This window comes from Anolis sagrei, chromosome 3, assembly GCF_037176765.1.
Source record: "Anolis sagrei isolate rAnoSag1 chromosome 3, rAnoSag1.mat, whole genome shotgun sequence".
In the NCBI taxonomy this organism is placed as follows: Eukaryota; Metazoa; Chordata; class Lepidosauria; order Squamata; family Dactyloidae; genus Anolis; species Anolis sagrei.
The window spans coordinates 257,739,866-257,763,019 of record NC_090023.1 but is presented as its reverse complement, the minus strand read 5'-3'; the positions used below and the strand labels follow the sequence as shown (position 1 = coordinate 257,763,019).

Here is a 23,154-nt window from a genome sequence, read left to right as displayed (position 1 = left end):
TGACTCCCATTCTTCCAGAGTTACTCTTCACCTAATTTTGAAGTTTCTCCTTCAGAACTGATGTATAGATTCTACCTGGTTCACCCACTGAACTTGCAAAACCTTGAAAAGCTTCATAAATGTTTCCATCTGATGAAAGGGAACCAAGCCTTGATTATTTAACTGGCTACTTCTCTTGCAGAAATACACCTATGAGTGTATTTCTGGTATATACTTTGCTGTACAAAGGATATACCATGAATATGTTGGAGCTTGTCATCCGATATGTTCCATGCGAACAGGCAGGGAGCAAGATTGACAAAGGAACAAAAAGAAGACCCACTAACAGTTGTGGTGGAGAATGGCAGGGAGGTAGAGATCCTCATGGTAGCAGGCAGTACCTTTGGGGTCTTCAGGAATGATAATGGGGGGAGAAATGTCAGGAAGTTCCTCTTCTCCTGGTTGAAGGCCAGTGGCACGAAGGTGATTGATGTCCAGAAGGTCTGGCATGTCTATGGAAACATCTGCAAGCACAGCAGGGCAAATAAGCCTATAGATACACAGCAAATATATTGCAAGCACATTAAAGTGTGTTCCTACACTCAGGCTCCAACACTAAGTGTTTTACAGCTAAACAAAACAATTTAGGTTTCTGGGTTGTTGTAGGTTTTTCGGGCTATATGGCCATGTTTTAGAAGCACTCTCTCCTGACATTTCACCTGCATCTATGGCAAGCATTCTCAGGGGATGCTTGCCATAGATGCAGGCGAAACGTCAGGAGAGAATGCTTCTAGAACATGGCCATATAGCCCGAAAAAACCTACAACAACCCAGTGATTCCAGCCATGAAAGCCTTCAACAATTTAAGTTTCATTAATCTTACCAGAGAAGTTTTGTTCTAAGCCATTTTGAGTTCCAAACTGGGAAAAAGGCAGGATAGAAATAATGCTTTGGATAGCCTAGGGAAGGACTAACATCCCTGCGGTGTTTGTTTTGCTTTCTGTGCCCCTGTTCAACAGATTTAACCTCACTTTCTGTCCCCATGATCATTGGATTTGAAACATTTGGCTTGCTGTGGAAACACAGATTGGTGAGAAAACTTCCGCTGAGACATCTTTATCCCATAACTCTTCCAGGAGTTGCTTTCCCTTTCTAAAGATAGATTTATCTCATTTCCTGTTGTCTCACCCCTGTACTTAACTATAAGTCATTTGTAAGTCGTATATTTGTAACTGCTTGTAGTAATCATCATCATCCCACCCTCAAAGTAGGGTGGAGGCCACCAGCCCCTGTCACCTGCCCTCAGTGATACATTAGGCTTTTAGAGATGGTACAAAAAAGATCTACTTATCGATGTGTTAAGGATTTTTAATTCAAGTGGAAGGCACTTGGAGACCTTCAGATGTCATTAAACCTCAACAGTTAACTACTATGGCTCTAAAATAATGAACCATGGGAACTGTCTTATACATAAAATGACCAGTTCAAACACATGAGCAGTTCACCGAGGAGCTCCAAGACAAAACTTCTGGTGGACAATCACCTTGCCTTATTCACAACATTACACTAAGGATCTAAACAGCATTGTATCCTCTTTGTTATCTTCCTCTTTTTTTCCACCTGTCTTTTTTCCTACCATTGAGGAGTAGAAGATAGGTTAGAAACCACTGTGTGGAAGCCTCCTTGCAGTTCAACATTTCACAACTTGTTGCATTTTCAAGTGGAGAGCATTCAAAATACATACCAAGTTTTTTAGGTATCCAGTCAAGGCCAAAAGTAAACTTCTTGATCTGTACCACCAGGTATTCAGGAAATGAAGCAAAGCGAGACGTTCTGAAAATAGAAGCAATTTTACATTAATGAGACTGAGCCCCATGAAGATAGAACCAGATACAAGAACAGAATTATAGTCACAAAAGTAGCACTGTCCAGGATCCATCTAGCCTAGCATTATTTCATACCACAGCTTAAATATTATTTTATAACTTTGTTTGGCCACCATGACCAGGATTCCATGGTTGGGGATTCTGGGAATTATAGTCCAAAATGTAAGATTTCTAAGCTCTGTTTTCTGTTTGCAGACCAGATATTGCAGGAAAACAAGATAGCACAGCAAAATAGAGATCACCAATTTGTTCCTACCATTTGCAATTGTGCTTAAAGATATAGAAACAGTAAGCTTTGCACAACCAGCAGCTCAAGGGAAGTTACTTTTTGTTGCTAATGGTGTTGAAATTTTATTACCTGTCTTTTATACTCTTTGTCCCTGATTCCCACATGGCCAATAAGTGGAGTGATCTTTGTCTGAGATCCCTCCAGAAAAAATGAGCTACAACAAAAACAATATCTGATACAAAACGTAGGCTTGTGATGCTACCATTGTCACTTTTCTTCTCCTGTATGATTTTGACATATTTTGCCTGATGAATAAGCCAATGGAACTTTGAAAGCTTGCATGATGTATTTTGTCAAGTTTGGCAGACTAATAATTGTCAACACAACTGTTGCCCTGAATAAGTTTGCAAGTATACCTCAGGGAATTACTATTTTAAACAGAATTCAAAGGCCCTGCTCTCGATCCCGCCAGCTTCACAAGCTCGACTGGCGGGGACAAGAGACAGGGCCTTCTCGGTGGTGGCTCCCCGGCTGTGGAACGCCCTTCCCACAGATATTAGTATCATCTCTTATGGTCTTCCGCAAAAAAGTAAAGACCTGGTTATTTGTGCAGGCGTTCGAATGATTAATGCAAGACTGGTAATGACATAGGAATGGAACAGTGGACAACGAACCTGGATCACGTTTTTAGTGACGAGACGCTAGTGAATGGTTTCATAGTAATTGTGTATTAATTGTGTATTAGATTAGGTTATTAACTGTTTATATTGGTGTTTGAATTTTGCTGTGTTCTGTGTTTTGTGAACCGCTGTGAGTCGCCTCCGGGCTGAGAACAGCGGTATAGAAGCAAAGTAAATAAATAAATAAATAAATAAATCGGTCACATTATAGATTTGTGGTAATTATTATGCGCCTTCAAGCTAACTATGACTTGTCTATTATAAAGTTTTCTTGGAATGATTTTTTTTTCACCTTCCTTTGAGGCCAAGAGGGATTTGCACAAGGGCTCAGAATGGGTTTCTGCAGCTGAACAGCAACTGAACCCTGTTCTCTCAAAGTCCTAGTTCAACACTCAAACCACTGCACTACATTCACACAGATCAGTCACAAATAACACAACATGATGCAGAAAGGAGAAATAGATTGACAGTTCTTTTAACAGACTAATTAATACAAATACTTTTTGGATAATTTATAAATGATCTGAGATTAAGAGCTGAGTAGTGAGGTGACCAAATCCATCTGCCTGGCCATTCTTATGTTCTTATATGTGGACAGATATGAGGATGAGGAGGTTATGGGAAGCTAGAAAAACAGATTGTTGTAGAATCTACTACACAAAAATTCATGGGATCTGCAAAAAATGTTCCCTGCCCCACTTTGAGTTTCCTCCTGTTACTTTAAATATCTTTACAGATACCTGACTAGAAAATATTGAATGCTTTTCTTAAAATCTGCCATGACGATAGCAAAAATTCAGTTTTCAGTGCAATAGAAGAAAATGGTTGGAGAAAAAACTATATGTGTACATGTCTTCAAGAGATGTATGGAAACCTCAATAATTTCATGAGCAAGGAATACGTAGAAGTTTTGTCAGTTCCTCTGAAAATATACCCTACATCATCTGGTATTTGCTAGCAGGCTCCCATAGAATTGGAAGACACCTCATGGGCCATCCAGTTCAACCCCCTGCTAAGAAGCAGGAAAATTGCATTCAAAGCATCCCTGATAGATAGCCACCCAGCCTCTGTTTAAAAGCTTCCAAAGAAAGAGCCTCCACCACACTCCGGGGCAGAGAGTTCCACTGCTGAACGGCTCTCACAGTCAGGAAGTTCTTCCTCATGCTCAGATGGAATCTCCTTTCTTGTAGTTTCTCTTGTAGTTTTTCTAAGACCTTGCTTAGCTTCCAGGATCTGGTGCTACTAGGGTCTGTGTATATGTGCCTATTTCTGGGGACAAGGACCATCAGATCCTCACACTGGCCATAACCCATTAAGAACCACTGCAGAAACTGTTTACACATAAACATAGGAAGCTGACCCATCTAACTCAATATTGTTAACATACACTTTCCATTATTTCAGGAGAAATTCTTTCTTGGTCCTACTCAGTCTGAGATTGGACAACCTCTGCATACAAAGGTGTTCTTCATCTGTGTTATGCCCTCTCTATTTTTTTACCATGCTCTTTGTATTGCCCTTTGATGGTCCTTGTGTTCTCTTCCAACTCTAAGATTCCTATTGTTAAATCATTCATGAAGCTATGGTTGAAAGTCAGAAAGAGCACAGTACGGTTCATAAGTCGCAACCAACCACTTCTGTGCTCCATCACATTAAAAGCAATATACCTCTCCCATTCTTCAACACTCATGCTGTATACTCACTTCACTCCAGCAGACTTGGCTTGCAGAGCACTGCTCCAGAAGTCTTCTACATTGTCTGGTTCAGAAAAGGCCTGAAGGCAAGCGCTAAAGGGGATCCTGGCACGTACAAGCTCTGGAGGGGGCCTCCTTGCGGCTTCGGCTTCCCTCCTCTTCAGTTCATAAGCAATCAATTCATCTAACCAGAAGCACAAGCAACACTGAAGGATCACCACACTTGGAGAAGAAAGGATTCTACATAAAGTAACAACCTTATTCAAACCTCCCAGATAAAAGATAATCCTGCAACAACTCCCAACCACACACAGTGTGCTTCATTGACCCTGACCATGATTTGATATTTTGTTATCCAAGACATTGAGGTAAGATCTGCATCCAGTTATGAATCCATGGCTAGAGTTAATGATGGAAGGAACTCTCAAAGAGGAATGACAGAAGGAAATGCTACAATGGCACTAGATCTTTGTCCCTTTGGTACCTTGACATTTCCAACACAAAGTGATGAAATCCTTTTGAATATAAACAAACGGGGGGAAGTGGATTTAATCTCACAAAAGCTAGGAAATCTCTAAAGCACAACAGCCTCAAAATATAGCAGAAGTTTGGGAGTGTGCTTCTTTAGAATCTTCTGTAAGGCAAATGATCCAGATTTTTTTTTGAGCCATACAGGGTTGCATACAGTATGACCCATGTACCCACATGACTAGTATTCATGGTTTCACCTAAAAATTCCTCTCTATGAATTTTCTAAATCCTCCAGTCAACAACAACAACAACAACAACAACAACAACAACATTTCATTATGGTCCAAAGACCCTTATCACACCGTAGGTGTACAAGGTATAACAGGTTAATGTGATTAACAACATACAAATGATTAAATACACAAATTGGTAAAATTAACAACAGTTAAAAATTGCTTAAAATACTTGTTGACTAAAAACATAGGTAAAAGACTACAAGATGTGTTGGCATGTTTCCGTCTGTGTCTAAAATTGGAAATTGTCTAATCCTGGCTGCCTTAGAAAGAAACTTGGCAACCGGCAAGGTCACGCGGGGAAGGTCATCACCAAGTAGAAACGTCACATAAAATTAAACTAAACTAGCTGATAAGTTTCCTAGTAGGGGGTTGATTATGTGTGCTCAGGCCTGTTCATAGAAACTGCATGACAGCAGAATGTGATAAATGATAATAATAATAATAATAATAATAATAATAATAATAATAATCTTTATTTATACCCCGCCACCATCTCCCCCAATGGGGACTCGAGGCGGCTTACATGAAGCCAAGCCCCAAAAGCAAATTACAATACAGTAAAATGCAATAAAATAAAAACCAAAACACAAGCAATAACACAGTTAAATACAAAAACATGATGAATACAATAAGCAATGAACACAAAACATAAGAATGCAATGAACAATCACAATAACAGTGAGTAGGCCACATGTAAATAATAAATGCATTCTACTTCCTGTTTGTTACATGAGCAGAGTCTTCCATTATATGGGGTACCCGCAATCTCTCAATCTCAGACGGGAGCACATCACACCTTGCTTTGGAAAATAGACAATGGTATTTGGCCACAGTCAGGTGCTTTAGATAGTTTTGTATGTGGAAAAGCCCAACATAATGTATGGACAGGGCACTAGAGGAGCAAGATACATAAGAATGAGAGAATCTCACAAATGGTATTCTTCTACCAGGGGTTACCACAGAATTGAATTGGAAGACCTAGAGAAGATATGTAAGGAGAAATTTCCTAGGTCCTTCAGTGTGACTTTATAGTGCCTCAGTGTTTCTCAAACTCTGCTCCTCCAGATGTTTTGGACTTCAGCTCCCACAATTCCTAACTGCTGGTAAGATGGATGGGATTTCTGGGAGCTGAAGTCCAAAACACCCGGAGAAGCAGAGTTTGAGAAACACTGTAGTAACTTCAATCAGGTGCTGTTCATTTTATCCATCATTCACTTTATCCATCATTTCCTGTTTCCACATTAAGTTCAGGAATATATCCCTTGCACATAGAGGGTGGGGTGGGGTCATACTGTATCTTCAGGGTGGAATTTCAAATATTTTAGGTTGTCAGTTCAACCAAGAACAGATTTGTGTGTGTATGTACTTAATCCAATGATTGGCAGCTTGATATGTGAGTAGCATCAGGTGAAATGGAAGGGTCGATCAACACCACCAGATATGTAATAGTTCATGACAACAAGAGTCATAACTAGCATGTAAATCAACTGCCTTCTGAATTCCACCTGAATGACATGCTAAGCAAGGCATGAGAGAGACTCATTTTCACTTTACCTTTGTTTGAGGCAGCCTCCATTGCCACAGGCAACTGCATAAGATAGTCTACCCTCTCCGTGTATCGGACTTTCCGAGACTGGCAGCACTGTGTTCGCTCTTCCACCAAGAACCGGAAGACATCGCTGGGGTTTTCTGAACCAATGTGGTTTCTCTGAATGGGGAAAAAAAAACAAACCCAACCACTTGAGTAATCATAACAACATGAGTAGACCTAAGCCATGTGGGAAGCCACCAAGTTGTATGTCCTTGAAATTTTCCAAATTTTCTGTAATGGCTATTGCTGGCTTCAGGAGGAGCTGCAAATTATAGGAAGGACCCAAGCCACCACCATAATGCAAGCGAGTTATGCACATTGGACAATTAGAGAAAACTCTATCACTATGTACATTCTTTACATCATGTCCTTTAACAGCTGCACTACCATGATAGATGTTTACATTCTGAAACACAGAAGCATTCTGCATGCAAACCTTCACTCACGCAAAACACAAAACAGGCAAACATTAAAACCTGTCTCCAGTGGAGAGAAATCATTTTATTTTCATCCTTTGTCTTCTTTTCCATGCCTTGGAAGGTAGAAGTTAGCTTTGAACAGCATTAGCAGAAGGGTTTCCTCCCATTAAATTTACAACAAGGTGCTCAATAAAAGAAACATTGTGTATACAACCCAGTGGAAAGAAAGCATGTTAAGCCTCATTGATTTCAGTGGGATAGTTCAAGGAGTGCTTAAATTTCCCCTACCCAAATCAATAAGGTTTGAAAAGGCTTAGAATTGGCTGCAGCACATCCTGTGTTTGCAGGATTTTTATGTACTGATAATGTACTTTGTAAACAGCACTTCACCACCACCGGCAGACTCTCTCCTTAAAGCAACCATTTAGGGAGGCCAGAGATTTATAATGGTCTCTGCCACTGTCTGGCTGCTAAGAGCGGAGTTTCTTTTTTAAAAAAGTTTTGGTTTTCTAAATTCTCCCTTCCTCCTTTATTTATTTCAGGAATAAATAATTACCTAGTAATCACTATTCATTAATGTTAGTTGATGAGGTACAGGAGTGGATGGATAAGAGGCTGTACCCATATTTTCAGGGTACCTTATATTATTGGGAAGGGAGGTGGTAGAGCAGAGTTTCTTATCCAACTGAAAGTTGTATTGTCCTTGTTGTTGGTCATTCATTCAGTCGTTTCCAACTCTTCGTGACTTCATGGACCAGTCCACGCCAGAGCTCCCTGTTGGCGGTTACCACCCCCAGCTCCTTCAAGGTCAATCCAGTCACTTCAAGGATCCCATCCATCCATCTTGCCCTTGGTCGGCCCCTCTTCCTTTTTCCTTCCATTTTCCCCAGCATAATTGTCTTCTCTAAGCTTTCCTTTCTTCTCATGGTGTGGCCAAAGTACTTCATCTTTGCCTCTAATATCCTTCCCTCCAATGAGCAGTCAGGCTTTATTTCTTGAAGTATGGACTGGTTAGATCTTCTCATTGTCCATGGTAGTCTCAGAATTTTCCTCCAGCACCACAGTTCCAAAGCATTTCTCTTCCTTCGCTAAGCCTTCCCTATGGTCCAGGTCTCACATCAGTAGGTGATTATGGGGAATACCATTGCTTTTAGTATGTGGATCTTTGTTGCCAGTGTGATGTCTCTACTCTTTACTATTTTATCGAGATTGGACATTGCTCTCCTCCCAATAAGAAAGCATCTCCTGATTTCCTGGCCACAGTCTGCGTCTGCAGTAATCTTTGCACCTAGAAATGCAAAGTCTGTCACGGCCTCCACATTTTCTCCCTTTATTTCCCAGTTGTCAATCATTCTTGTTGCCATAATCTTGGTTTTGTTTTTGTTTTTTTGTTTTTGATGTTTTACTGAAACCCAATTTTTTCGCTTTCTTCTTTTACCTTGATTAGAAGGCTCCTCGGCTCCTCCTTGCTTTCAGCCATCAAAGTGGTGTCATCTGCATATCTAAGGTTGTGTTTTCCTTAACCATATGTTTCTTTTAAAATTGTGTTTAAAACATTTTATAATTCTGCCTTTGATGGAATTACGTTTGAATAGAATAGCTGTTCTTGTTTCCTGTTCTGACTATATTATTGAAGATGTCTTAAATTCCATTTTTGGGGGTGAAAGGCAGAATATAAACTCTTATAAAATCCAATAAAGAAAGAGTATAAAAGAATACAAAAATGGCAATAATTGAAAAAATTAATGTTAGAAAATCCAAATGCATTCTAGTAAAGTAACTTGGTAATGGATGGTAGGAATGATTTTTGTAGTATTATGCATTATATGACTGACAGAGAACATTACTCAGCCTCTACCATCAATGTTTAAAAAACAATCTTTATAAAATAAGTACTTATCTCCTATGTCAATATTTCTAAATTCAGTTTAAGAGACTTTTGCATTGATTTCCATTACACTTATTTCATGGCTCTCTCAAGATATCAAGCACTGTGTGTTCCTCTGCCCAAACTGATGGTGATGACAATAATAATGATGGCTTTATTCATTTATATCCCACTTTTCTCCACATAATGGAACTAACAGTGGCTAATGGCATAGTTAAATAAAAAAATACAAAAGCATTAATGAAAGTATGAATCTAATTTTTTAAAACAAGCAATTTATGAAGTTAAAATATTAAACATTAGTTGTCCCCTGCCACGCGTTGCTGTGGCCCAGTCTGTGTATATGTGTTTTGTGTATTTGCATATATATGTGTGTGGTTTTGTGCATGTGTTTAATGTATTTTTTGGGGGGGGGGGTTACTTTTTAAGTCCTTTCCACTGTCTTTTTCAGTGTTTTTATGAGTGATGGTCACTCATTGGCCTGAGAGGTGTCTTGTGTCCAAATTTGGTGTCAATTCATCCAGTGGTTTTTGAGTTATGTTAATCCCACAAACTAACATTACATATTTATTTATATAGATTGCAAATATTAAAATGCAACACACAAAGCTCAAAAACAGCACCATACAGCACAAAAATACGGACTTCCCAAGAGAAGGACAGCAAGGAAGGGGACCATGTTGGTCTCCCTTTCCACCAAATGAAACTGAGGGCCCTTCACACAGTCATATAACCCAGAATATCAAGGCAGAAAACCCCACATTACCTGCTTTGAACTGGATTATCTGAGTCCACACTGCCATATATTTCAGTTCAAAGCAGATAATGTGGGATTTTGATCAGCTGTGTCTACACTGCTATATAAAATCCAGGGTATCTGCTTTGAACTGGATTATATGACAATGTAGACTCATATAATCCAGTTCAAAGCAGATGTGGATTATCTTCTTTTGATAATCTAGATCTGGGGTCCTCAAACCTTTTAAACCGAGGGCCAGGTCTCTCCAACTGTTGGAGGGCAGATTATAATTTGAAAAAAAACATGAATGATTTCCTATGCACTGTTCTGTCGCGCGTTGGGCCTGTAAATAGTTGTCTTTAAAACAGGACGTGAAACCTTTGCCCAACGAGAAGTTCTCAGAGGTTTCCACCACAAACAGTCTTTAGATGGCTTGAGAAGTACAACAAAATCTTTTATTAAGGAACAATCAAACAGAAACTTCTCTTGTCTTCAGTAAAGTTAAGCAAATAATTCCAAGCTTTTAGGTAACTGGTGAATTCCTAATATTGCCCACGAAGGACAGGCAACTGTCTTCAATAACTTCTTCTTTACTTTAAAGGAAAATCCCCTTTTTAACTTCTTCCAGACTCACTGTAAACTTAAACCTAACTGATGTGGGCACCACTACCGGCTTGAACTAAATCTATCACTATATTTTAAAGTAAATCAGCAATACCTTTTGGTAAAGTTGAAAGGAAAAACACCAGTTCCTTTTTTCTGTTATCTTATCTACTTTCCAAATGTATCATGTAAACTGGCCGAACAACAACAACAACAAAACAATTTCTACTTACAAACCCACAAAAGTGGCATATACAACTATGATACTATATCAATGTATAGATAAAGCATCTAAAATTAATAAGACTAGCATGTAATTGTTTTTCAGTGAGGAAAACAATGCAACAGTCATAGTTCAACCTTGCTTACCTCTATTAGATTTATGAGATGTAGGAAGAACTCATGTGCATCTTGTTGCCGATTGGAGGAGAATTCGGGGTGTCCTTTGCTGACCAGAGCCTTGAACATGCGAGGAGAAATGCCATTGTGCTGAGGCTAATGAAGGAAACAGACCAAACACATATTGGGATGGATGTTGCATTTAATGTGAAAGAAACTATACCATTATTGGGATTGTTTATGAAACACATTTATCTGAGTAACCCTTGCCAAAAAGTCTGTTATTTTCACTACCATGGATCAGGATACAAGAGGAGATAATCAATTAAAAAGTAATTCATGATGCTTGGCTCAACAGCACTATGTATGAAAAAGATATTGGAGTCCTCGTGGACAACAAGTTAAACATGAGCCAACAATGTCATACGGCAGCTTAAAAAGCCAATGGGATTTTGGTCTGCATAAATAGGACTGTAATATCTAGATCCAGGGAAGTCATGCCTTGGTCAGATCACACCTAGAAAACTGTGTCCCTTTCTGGGAACCGCAACTGAAGGGAGACGTTGGCAAGATGGAATGTGTCCAGAGGAGGGTGACTTAAATGATCAAGGGTCTGGAGAACAAGCCCTATGAGGAGCTGCTTAAAGAGCTGGGCTTGTTTAGCCTGCCGAAGAGAAGCCTGTGAGTAGACATGATGGCCATGTATAAATATCTGAGGGGAAGTCATAGGGAGGAGGGAGTAAGCTTGTTTTCTGCTTCCCTGGAGACTAGGATGCAGACAATGGCTTCAAACTACAGGAAAGAGGATTCCATCTGAATATTGGGAAGAACTTCCTAACTGTGAGAGCTGTTCAGCAGTGGAACTCTCTGCACCAGAGTGTGGTGGAGGCTCCTTCTTTGGACACTTTTAAACAGAGGCTGGATGGCCATCTGTTGGGATTGCTTTGAATGCGATTTTCCTGCTTCTTGGCAGGGGGTTGGACTAGATGGCCCACGAGGTCTCTTCCAACTCTATGATTCTATGATCCAAATTTATATCTCTGTCCATAAGTCCGTGTTTTGGGAGGAACTGTGAGAAATAAATAATGTTTACAGGACAGATGAGATTGTGGAACTCTCCTGGTCGCAGTGGATGCTTTTGAGGCAGACCACTGAGACTGAAATTGAGTTTACTTCTATCTATAGGAATCAACATGATGTGAGTTTGGATCCCTGGGCCCATAAGCTTGCATAGCAAAAATAAAGGGCTGGCCAGCAAATAGCATCGATTTTGAATTTGCAGGGGTATGTGATGTGCTCCAGGTTTGGGGGCAAGTTAAAATGAAAGAAGATCCCTCAATTCTCTACTCCAGATAGAGACTAGAGTCTTGATCTGCACTGCCCACAATGAGAATAAAGGGAGGAATCTGTATTCAATGGATGGTGCTTTGAAGTGTAGATTGAACACAGTTTGATCTCAATACAGAACCTTACAACTGGATGAGTGTGAACCAGTAATACTGGGAAACAAGTTTCAGGGATCAATATAATGGACGACATAGGACTCCAAATGAATACATGTTAGTAGGAATATGAATATCAACCAGGCATGGGCAAACTTTGGACCTCCAGATGTTTTGGACTTCGACTCCCACAATTCCTAACTGTTATTGTGAGAGTTGATGTCCAAAACATCTGGAGGACCAAAGTTTGCTCACACTTGATATAAAGGCTAGTCAGTCACATGACGTAACAAACTTGAACTTGGACGGTCCTATTATTGCCTGCTTCAACAGCCCAAATTCTCCTCCACAGATCTCAGCTCTGACTTTCTCTAACACAAGGATTTTCAAGAATATAAGAATAGCTAAAAGCTACATCCACATTCTCCTCTCTGTGCCATTTGCTGAGATTCCCAGTCAATCCATTTTGGAAAAGCTTGCTCAAAGGAAGCTCCTGTACAAGTTGGATTTAGCACACAGATTACAGTGTGTATTTATACACATCCACACACATAGAGAGAGAGAAATTCTGGGCAGGCTTCCCTCATCAACAGTTGCAAAACAGTTAAGCTAAAAATAAGCTGGGCCTGATCATTCAATCTCTCATATTAGTGTGTTAGGCAGGAGGCACTCAATGACGTCCAACAGTGGATGGATTCCAGAGATACAAGGAATTAAAAAAACAACACAACGGCTCCCTACAACATACATGCAAAGAATACTAAATTGACTCTATTTGAATAGATCTGTAAAAATGTATGTATGTGTGTATATATATGTGTGTGTGTGTATAAATGAGAAATATAAATTATGAACAGAAATAATATATATTATTTCTGTTCATAATTTATATTTTTCATATATATATATATACACACACACACACACACACACACTTATACACACACTTGTATTTTTAAATATGTTGTAAACCGCAATGAGTCGCCGCACAGGCTGAGATATTAGCGGTATACAAGTGTACTAAATAAATAAATAAATACAGATCTACTCAAAAAGAGTCAATTTAGTATACTTTGCAAGATATTAGAATGGGAGGAAAATAGATATTAATTCCCATGACTGTCTCCATTACAAAGTGGAAAGCTAAAGGTGAAAAATAGACACCCAATGTGGTTTTGGCAAGACTAGGTTTGAACTAAAGCCCCTTCTACATAGCTATATAAAATCCAGATTATCTGCTTTGAACTAGATTATATGGCAGTGTAGACTCAGATAATCCAGTTCAAAGCAGATAATGTAGGTTATCTGCTTTGATAATTTAGATTATGTGGCAGTGTAGAAGGGGCTTTAGATTCCCAATGGGACAGTTTGGCAAACTGCCATATCCCTGAGAGGGTTACAGGAAGCCCCAAAATGATCTTCAAAAGAAAAATACTGATTTTTGTTTTCTCTTATCTGTTTTTGCCCAGGATGCTTTTCTTTATTGATGCTGTGTTGGTATGAAAAATAAGGACACTATCTTTTCTTTTTTTTCATGTCAGGAAAAATTTGAGAAACTGCAAGCCACTTCTGGTGTGAGAGAATTGGCTGTCTACAAGGACGCTGTCCAGGGGATGCTTGGCTGTTTTACCATCCTGTAGAAGGCTTCTCTCATGTCCCCACATGAGAAGCTGGAGTTGACAGATGGGAGCTCACTCTGCACCCTGGATTCGAACTACAGATATTTCGGTCAGTAGTCCTGCCATCAAAAGGGTTTAACCCATTGCGCCACCGAGGGCTCTGTTCTTCAAATGAGTGATCCTCAAAGAAGTGCTGCTGATATAATTTCAGGAAGACTCTTGGCCCAGAATATTCTGTGCCTGCTAGAACACTCTAGGCCAGTGGTTCTCAACCTGGGGTCCCCAGATGTTTTTGGCCTACAACTCCCAGAAATCCTAGCCAGTTTACCAGCTATTAGGATTTCTGGGAGTTGAAGGCCAAAAACATCTGGGGACCCACAGGTTGAGAACCACTGCTCTAGGCGTACATAGCTACAGTAATTTGCTCCCAGATATTATATCAGTAGCACTTCTGGGAGGCTTACAGAGACCAGTTCAGGCTCAAATCCCTGTACAGCCCTGAGTAGAAGCCACAAGCACCTTGCAAGGCTTGGAGTTTTGCTTTTAAAAACTAGGAAGTGGTATTTGGGGGAGATGAATGAATGTCACACCTCACAAGGAATAACAAGTGGGAAAATGAACAGAAAGCCTCAACTTCCCAGATTAAAAAAGAATGGTAAGAAAAACGTGTAAATCATAGTGTAGTTCATTACCAACATCCGCTGGAGGCTTCTTGCTCAGCATCATTCCTAAAACCTTCACATTTCCTGAGCAGATGGTCCATTTCTACACCTCAACACATTATCCGCCCCACTACCAACACATCTTGGTCTAGGCCAGTGTTTCTCAACCTGGGGGTCGGGACCCCTAGGAGGGGGGTTGTGAGGGGGTTTCAGAGGGGTCGCCAAAGACTATCAGAAAACGAAACATATATTTCTGATGGTCTTAGGAACCCCTTTGGCAGAGAAGGTTGAAGATCTCTCTGTCTGTTCTTCTCTTCCTTTTTGGAAACAGAAAGTAAATCCTCCCACCAAAAGCCCTCCTCTGCTGTGATTGGTTGGCCTGTCAGCCGGGGGGGGGGCTGTTTCTGAGACTCCAAGTGGGGAAGGGGAAAGCAGATGTGCTTGGCGCATGGCAGCATGGTGTTCATGTGCAGGCGAAGGAGAGCATGCGAGGCTGGAGGGCGGATTGCGCCAGTGAGTCACTTCAAGGCATGGGGATTCTGTGTGAAAAGTTTAGCCCAATTCTGTCATTGGCAGGGTTCAGAATGCTCTTTGATTGTAGATGAACTATAAATCCCAGCAACTACAACTCCTAAATGTGAAGGTCTATTTCCCCCAAACTCTGCCAGTGTTCACATTTGGGCCTAATGAGTATCTGCGTCAAGTTTGGTCCAGATTATCATTTGAATCCACAGTGCTCTCTGGATGTAGGTGAACAACAATTCCAAAACTCAAGGTCAATGCTCACGAAACCTTTCCAGTATTTTCTGTTGGTCACAGGAGTTTTGTATGCCAAGCAGGACCAAGTGTGTGTGAAGAAAAGCCTTGTGAGCTGAGAAAGTAGGTCAACCAGCAAAACTGAACCACACCCAATAGTGTATATCTGTATGGATTTTTACAGTGTGGCTCTGGTAGGTGGTTGTAGGTAGGTTGGATGGTGGAGAGCTACTCTGAAGGAGGCTATGGTGAAACAGCAATTTATTCAAGATTTATTTTTGCTCTTTCATTTGTTGTGAAATGAAGATACCTTATTTTGTGGACTATGTAAGTTTCTTGCATTGTTTGATTTTTGTACAACTCTCAAATGACAAAATCAATACCCCACCGATATTCAAATTTGGGCAAATTGGGTATTTGTGCCAAATGTTGTCCAGTTAATAAAAATACATTGTACATATCAGATATTTACATTACAATTCATAACAGTAGAAAATTACAGTTATGAAGTAGCAACAAAAATAATGTTATACTCAGTTCTTGTGGGTTTTTTTGGGCTATATGGCCATGTTCTAGAGGCATTTCTCCTGACGTTTCGCCTGCATCTATGGCAAGCATCCTCAGAGGTGAGGTCTGCTGGAGCTGGGGGAAAAAGGGGTTTATATATCTGTGGAATGACCAAAGGGCTTTTGTAAGTTGGGCTAGGTGTGAATCTTTCAACTGACCACCTTAATTAGCATACAATGGGCTTACTGTGCCTGGAGCAAACTCTTCTTGAAAGGTGATTAGATGTCCCTGCCTGTTTTTCTCTCTGCTGTTTTTGCTGTTGCAATTTTAGAATAATGTTATAGTTTGGGTCCCCACAACATGAGGAACTGTATTAAGGAGTCACAACATTTGGAAGGTTAAGAAACACTGGCCTAGGCAATAATTGTTTTCCTTAGCTGACTAAAGTTGGCCTTGACTGATTACTCAATTCAATGTTTAGCTGATTAACCTACTGATTAAAATTGGAGCCCTACTATAAATATATCCTTATATTTACTCTCAGTAGTTCTTCCAGGAAGAAAATTCTTCCCCAGCTACGGCATCTCTAGTATCCATTACACTATGACCTTTCCTTCCCAAATACATTATATGACAGGGTGAACCTTGCAAGGAGAGGTCTCCATCATAGATTTTACAGTAAAAAAGACTGACTGCCACACAAATGCTAACTAAGCAAAAGCTGAATCCTATCAGACAGCAGTGTAGTAGGTCAATAATATCTCAATATTCTTAATTCCCAGCCTAGGGAAGCATGTATATTGCTCATATACAGCCTAGGGAAGCATGTATATTGTTTCCAGAATGCTACAGAATCTGCTTTTTAAAGAAGAAAATATCACCAACAGAAAAATCAGTGTTGTCTCTCTTGTTGTTGTTATTTCTTTGCTTTATTTAAGAACATATTTTAACATATTATGAGGCTTGTAGATCTGCTTTGCTTGAAGCACAGGGTTGCTCTTTAGGTACAACAATCGTTTCCAGATTGTATACTTCTGGGAATTTCTTCCACACTGAACCAAGTTTGTAGTGGCATGGGCTATGCATAGCAAATACATTAATTTCTGGTAGGATAAGATGGAGCTCAGTTCAAGTGAGGTCAGCCTTAATGACTGAGCCTTAATTCAACCAAACTATTATTTTTGTTTTGACTTAAATAGAATTTGGTTTTAATCAAAACAATTAATAGGAGATAAAAAGTAGTATTATTTACCAACCATTCTAACCCAAACCTGCAATTCAACCAACATCATAAGAGTATTACTGTATATACCAGGAATGGGCAAACTTGGGCCATCTCTCCAGGTGTTTTGGACTTCAACTCCCACAATTCCTAACAGCCTCAGGCCTGAGGGCTGTTAGGAATTGTGGGAGTAGAAGTCCAAAACACTTAGAGGGCCAAAGTAGGCCCATGCCTGGCATATAGGTAAGGTAAAGGTTTTCCCCTGACATTAAGTCCAATCCTGTCCAACTCTGGAGGTTGGTGTTCATCTCCATTTCTGAGCCAAAGAGCTGGTATTGTCCGTAGACACCTCCAAGGTCATGTGGCCTGCATGACTGCATGGAACGCCGGAGCAGTACCTATTGATCTACTCACATTTGCATGTTTTTGAACTGCTAGGTTGGCAGAAGCTGGGGCTAACAGTTGGAGCTCACCCCACTCTCCAGGTTCGAATCTGCGACTTTTCAGTAAGCAAGTTCAGCAGCTCAGCGGTTTAACCCACTGCGCCACCGGAGGCTCCATATATATACATGTATAAGTTGAAGACTGGTTTTGAGGACAACATGATGGAGTTTTATATGACCTGTGGGTCAACTGAGGGTAATTGTAGGAGAGAGGAAAGCACCATGGATTGTACTGACATTGATTCATGGATAAGTTTAACCCAAGTTTTTGGTTTGATTGTGAGACTAAAATTTCTAGACTTATACATGAATATATTCAATAATCTGCTATCAGGCTAACAGTATTCTAGAAGAGGAACAAAATAATCTCAGAAAATGTTATGGGAAATAAAATGGCTGATCCCCAACTATCTGGCTGGAATATGCCTTCAAACCTATTCTCTTTTCTCAGGGCACCAACTCTACTTAGTTCTCGGGAAGCAAATTCTGGGTCACATACCTTCAGTTCTTCTTTTATCACCTGTTCAATGATCTCAGCTTTCATTGGCGGTTTAGAATACTGTCCTGAAAGGAGACCATGTCCCAATTTAGCCCTGCAGTATTAAGTGGGTGGGGGATAGGAACACAGAGAGAAAGCAGACAAAACATTACCCACTATGTTCAGAGAGAGAGAAAGAGAATGAGAAGGTTAAACTGCCCTGTCTGCTAATACACATCTTGTACACTCAATTAGATATTCCTTCCCATAGTATTTCAAAAGAGCCTAAAATATCCCAACACTAGCTGAGTAGGAGACAGTAACTGTTTGTTATGAACTGTAATTGTAGCACTCTTGAAACATTTTAAGGAAGGGACCCATGAGTCAATGTTTTCTTAATTAATCATAGAATCAAAGAGTTGGAAGACCTCATGAGCCATCCAGTCCAACCCCCTGCCAAGAAGCAGGAATATTGCATTCAAATCACCCCTGACAGATGGCCATCCAGCCTCTGTTTAAAAGCTTCCAAAGAAGGAGCCTCCACCACACTCCAGGGCAGAGAGTTCCACTGCTGAACGGCTCTCACAGTCAGGAAGTTCTTCCTCATGTTCAGATGGAATCTCCTGCACATTGTTTTTTTCTAAAGTATTCACAGTAATATCCTTAATATCAGTAATCACTCTCAGTAAACAATTTCTCCCCAAAGCAGGTTAGAGTTAGAGTTAGGTGCTCAGAACTTTTCGAATTGTGCATCACAACACATGAGCGTGCTGGGTGTAGTGTTTGGAAGGAGTGGCAGGGACCCAGGGAGGCAGAGGGTGCATCCACTGAGTCCCGCAGGCTTTCTTGCTTCCTTTTCCTGCTGAAGACCTTAAGGTCGATGGTTGAAACCGCGAGATGGGGTAAGCTCCTGTCTGTCAGCCCCAGCTTCTCATGCTGGGACTGAGAGAAGCTTCTCACAGGATGGTAACACATTGAGGTGTTCTCTGGGCAACGTCCTTGGAGACGGCAAATTCTCTCACACCTGAAGCGACTTGCAGTACAGTCCCAATTTGCTTCTGACATGATAATTTTTTAAAGAAAAAACTCAATTCCATTCAGTGTTTCTTACATCCCTTCCCACACCTGCCTGTTGTCCATAAAAATAGTCACTTAAACATTAAAGGCAATAATCGAAACATCAAGTTCAGGATACCAGAATGTCCAAAAACCAAGGCAAGATCCAAAGGTAACAAGAGTCTGTGAGCCCAAAATAATCCAAGAATACAACATCAAAGACCCATGAAAATACAGGAACAACTTGAGCATAGAAACCAAAGCAAGTTACAGGAATAATCACATAAATGTTGATCCAAGACATAAGAAACAAGACAGGAATTGCTCTCCAAACAAAACGTTGGTTCCTCTGAAAATCACAATCTCAGGTGCCCTTATATATAGTCTAAAAGTCATGCCTTTTCTCTTGGGAAACCTGAGGAGTACCCCTTTTGTCCACTAATCTTTGTGAGCGCCTTCTGCCTCCTTCCAGATGTCTTTGTTGACAGATCTGATTCCGTCAGATCGAGGGAGGACAGATATGCCTCGTCCTCCCTCGAATCACCAATTACTGCATTCCTTTCACATTCCGACCTTGACTGCCTTGCAAACCCAGACTCTTTTTCTGTCTGTACAGCACATCTAACGCAGGCTTGACCATCCCAGAATCCTCAGCTACATCATGGCTAACAACACTCTCCTGTCCAAAATCCCCATTCCCAAAACCCTGTGAGTCTCCAGGATCCTGACCATTGACACTGAAACCTAGGTACTGAAACAATTGCAGGCTGAACCACTACAGTACCCAATCCTCAGTCCCACACTTCCCACATTCTGTCTTATTTTATCTTGGGTTTTCAAGTTCATCTAGCAAAGAAAAAATGTTATACAAAGATGTTAATCCCCATTTCACAGTCAGTTTTCTAGTACTGAGTCAGGGCTACTAGAGAAATTTCTTCTGGACAATAAGCTATACACATGAAATTCTGGAGAAACTCCATAGCAATGCACAATAATAAAAGAAAAAGGAATACAATCAAACATTCTTGAACATGATTCCAAAACATGATTAAAAGCAAAATAATAAGATAACACAACAACTACTGGCTCAAAGGTCAGCAAATAATCAATTCAGTCTTGATAAAGATATAATCAAAGCCATCAGGCCAGACAAATCTAAAAACACAAATCTACAAATTTTCCAATAAGCTAATTTCAAAAGAAATTTGTTCACTCCTCCAAAATAAAGGAGAAAAATCAGTTTTGTCTAGAAGCATCATAAACCTTCCAAAACAAAAGGAATAAACAACAGGGAAGAGACACACAACCCAGGAAAATCTGAGTCAACCTCGACTTAACACACATTGGCTACTTACATCTGTGTATTGAAATCCTGTGTTGGGTCCAGAGGTGAGTAATCAAATATTCTTGGAAGATTTCCCACATACCTATCCAGGGAGAACAGTGGATGAGGGAGAGGAAGAGAATAAATATCCAAATATTACAGTTTTATGTTTACATCATTTTGTTTTGGAAGAAGACTATCTTAGGATATACAGAAGTTACTTATGTCTTGCATATGACGTAATAAATAAAAGAACATCATTCTGCACTGATCACAAAACTTTCCATTTAGTCAATCTTGGAGGGAGCACCTTTTCTATACTCAGCAGACTCAAACAGATGCTGTCTCTTTTAGGACTAGAGAAATTGCTTCAATCTGATGTAAAAGGATTAGCAGATCACAGGGCTACATTAGCATTAAGTTTCCTCTTAAAGAACTATGGGGCAAATTGAGGAGGAAGTGTCTTTCAAAAAGGGAGCTGCTTCAAAATATTTTAAAAATATTGATTGAGTCTGTATCTATTAATGTCATTTCATAAATTATGCTTTCGGGTGTACACTTTTTTAAAAAATGAAGAGAGAATGTAACATTCTCTTTTCCAAAAAAAAACAAAACCCAAAACAACTTGGAAAGCTTGTCAAGGAATCCCAAATAACTTCAAATCAATATGGAACATAAACACTGGAGTTTGAATTTATTTATTTTATTTATTTATCGTGTCATCAGCAACCATTGTATTACAATTCTAACAGAGCAAAACAAACACAGAGATTAAAAAGAAAAAGGAAAAAAACACACAGATTTTGCAAATTTGGTATTTGGTTAAATGTCCTTTGACTAGTATCTGGCCACTTGGAGTGCCTCTGGGGTTGCCGCAAGAAGGTCCTCCATTGTGCATGTGGCAGGGCTCAGGCTGCATTGCAGCAGGTGGTCAGTGGTTTGCTCTTCTCCACACTCGCATGCTGAGGAGTTTGAATAGTATGTGAGGAAAGTACTCTTTTGTCCAATGCCTGCTATAGTCTAGAATAATGGCCAAGATTCTAAACTTTCAGATGTAGCTACATAGGGTTTCTGAGATGCTGGAAACTGGTGCACTTAGCAGTATTTCCCCAGTTATTGGGGAAACCCCTCTTGTTCCTGCCACAACTGCTTGTCTCAATCCAACCAACAATCAGGGCATGATCTTTTAATACTGTTTATATTTAATTCTGCTTTAATATTTGTATATTTTAAATGCTGTGCTAACTTTTTATGTTAAACCACTTTGAGTCTCCTTCAGGAGAGATAAAGCAGGGTATAAATGCAATAATACAGTAGAGTCTCGCTTATCCAACCTTTGCTCATCCAACGTTCTATATTATCCAATGCAGTCTGCCTCCCACGTGGATCCACAGCTGTTTCAATACATTGTGATGTTTTGGTGTTAATTTTGTAAATACAGTCATTACTACATAATGTTACCATGTATTGAACTGCTTTTTCTGTTGATTTGTTGTAAAACATGATGTTTTGGTGCTTAATTTGTAAAATCATAACGTAATTTGACGTTTAACAGGCTTTTCCTTAATCCCTCCTTATTATCCAATGTTTTTGCTTATCCAACGTTCTGCCGGCCCATTTATGTTGGATAAGCGAGACTCTACTGTAGCAATCTGATCTGAAGAGAAACCAGAGTATACTGTACTACTGTAATAATATTAATAACAACAACAACAACAACAACAACAACAACAATGATCTGTACGATCTTAAGGTGCTATTTGTCTTAAGAGGTGGGTTTCTGCGATCACTGTTAGTCATTAATGTCCAAAAATGTGGATCCCAAAATGTTACGAGGCTGTAAACACATCTTACAATTTTAATAAATATTGAACAGAATGCCAGCCAACATTTCCAAGGTGTTATTTTAACCCCATGCAATGCATGAAGCTCATCTAAGGCTGGATCTACACTGCCATATAATCCAGTTTCTGAATCCAGTGTACGCTCAATTCAAAGCAGATAACCTGGATTCAGAAACTGGATTATACGGTAGTGTAGATCCACCCTTAGCTGCAAATTTTCTGTCATAAAAAAGTAAATGTTGCTCACAGGGGAAGAGGAAATAATTCAAATGTCACTTTGCCCTCATATAAGCTGGCAGCTACATGGCTTATTTATCGAAGCAAAGGCTTGGCATCAGCTTAGTGACAACAAAACTCTCCTGGAACAACTTACGCTCTCTGAAATTCAGGGATGTTGAAAAGCGCCTGCAGGACACTGTTGATATAGCAGCTGTTGCCCAGGTTTTTCATGCCAGTGTACCCAGGACCAAACATTGGCTTTAGCTTCATGCCGGATTCTTGGATCACTTCCCATTCGGAGACTCTGGGTTTTATATCATTATCTCTCAGACCGTTTTCTATCTGAATGCAAGAGAGGCTTTAATGAAACTGTACGTTGCAAGGTCATATTGGAAGAACTTACAAATCAAGGACATTTAAAAAAAAGCAAATCTTGTTTGATACATAGGAGCAGGATTTCCAAAACAAATATTCACCCTTGAATATAAAAATAGCATTATTTTAAAACTGCCAAACCACAAACGTAATCATGTCTCCCCCTGCTGAATTATCCCAGAAAATGTACCAAGGAAGAGATGCTCACAGCTTAATCACACTTCACAGCTCCAGGACAGAGTGTCACCACTGCCTCCACAAGGAGGTCCTACTTTCTTCATGAGTAGTTAATCAAAATTTGTGGCAAGGATTTACAAGTAAAGGCCTCATCATAAGCTGAGAAATGCATCAGTTGTTGTTTATTCATTCAGTTGCTTCCGACTTTTTGTGACT

The 23,154-nt window shown here is 39.9% G+C and overlaps 1 protein-coding gene across 2 annotated transcripts in view; it reads right to left on the bottom strand.

Annotated features, from left to right (window-relative positions):
- The window catches only part of USP13 (ubiquitin specific peptidase 13), a 123,287-nt gene that overhangs the window by 20,602 nt on the left and 79,531 nt on the right, over positions 1-23,154 (bottom strand). For both annotated transcript variants that reach the window (XM_060767467.2, XM_060767468.2), the window contains exons 8-15: positions 22,541-22,728; positions 20,355-20,426; positions 17,965-18,058; positions 10,845-10,970; positions 6,790-6,943; positions 4,478-4,652; positions 1,724-1,812; positions 381-503 (exon numbers count right to left, since the gene is read on the bottom strand). In XM_060767467.2, the coding sequence (XP_060623450.2) occupies positions 381-503; positions 1,724-1,812; positions 4,478-4,652; positions 6,790-6,943; positions 10,845-10,970; positions 17,965-18,058; positions 20,355-20,426; positions 22,541-22,728 (1,021 nt within the window). The remainder of the gene's footprint in view (positions 1-380; positions 504-1,723; positions 1,813-4,477; positions 4,653-6,789; positions 6,944-10,844; positions 10,971-17,964; positions 18,059-20,354; positions 20,427-22,540; positions 22,729-23,154) is intronic.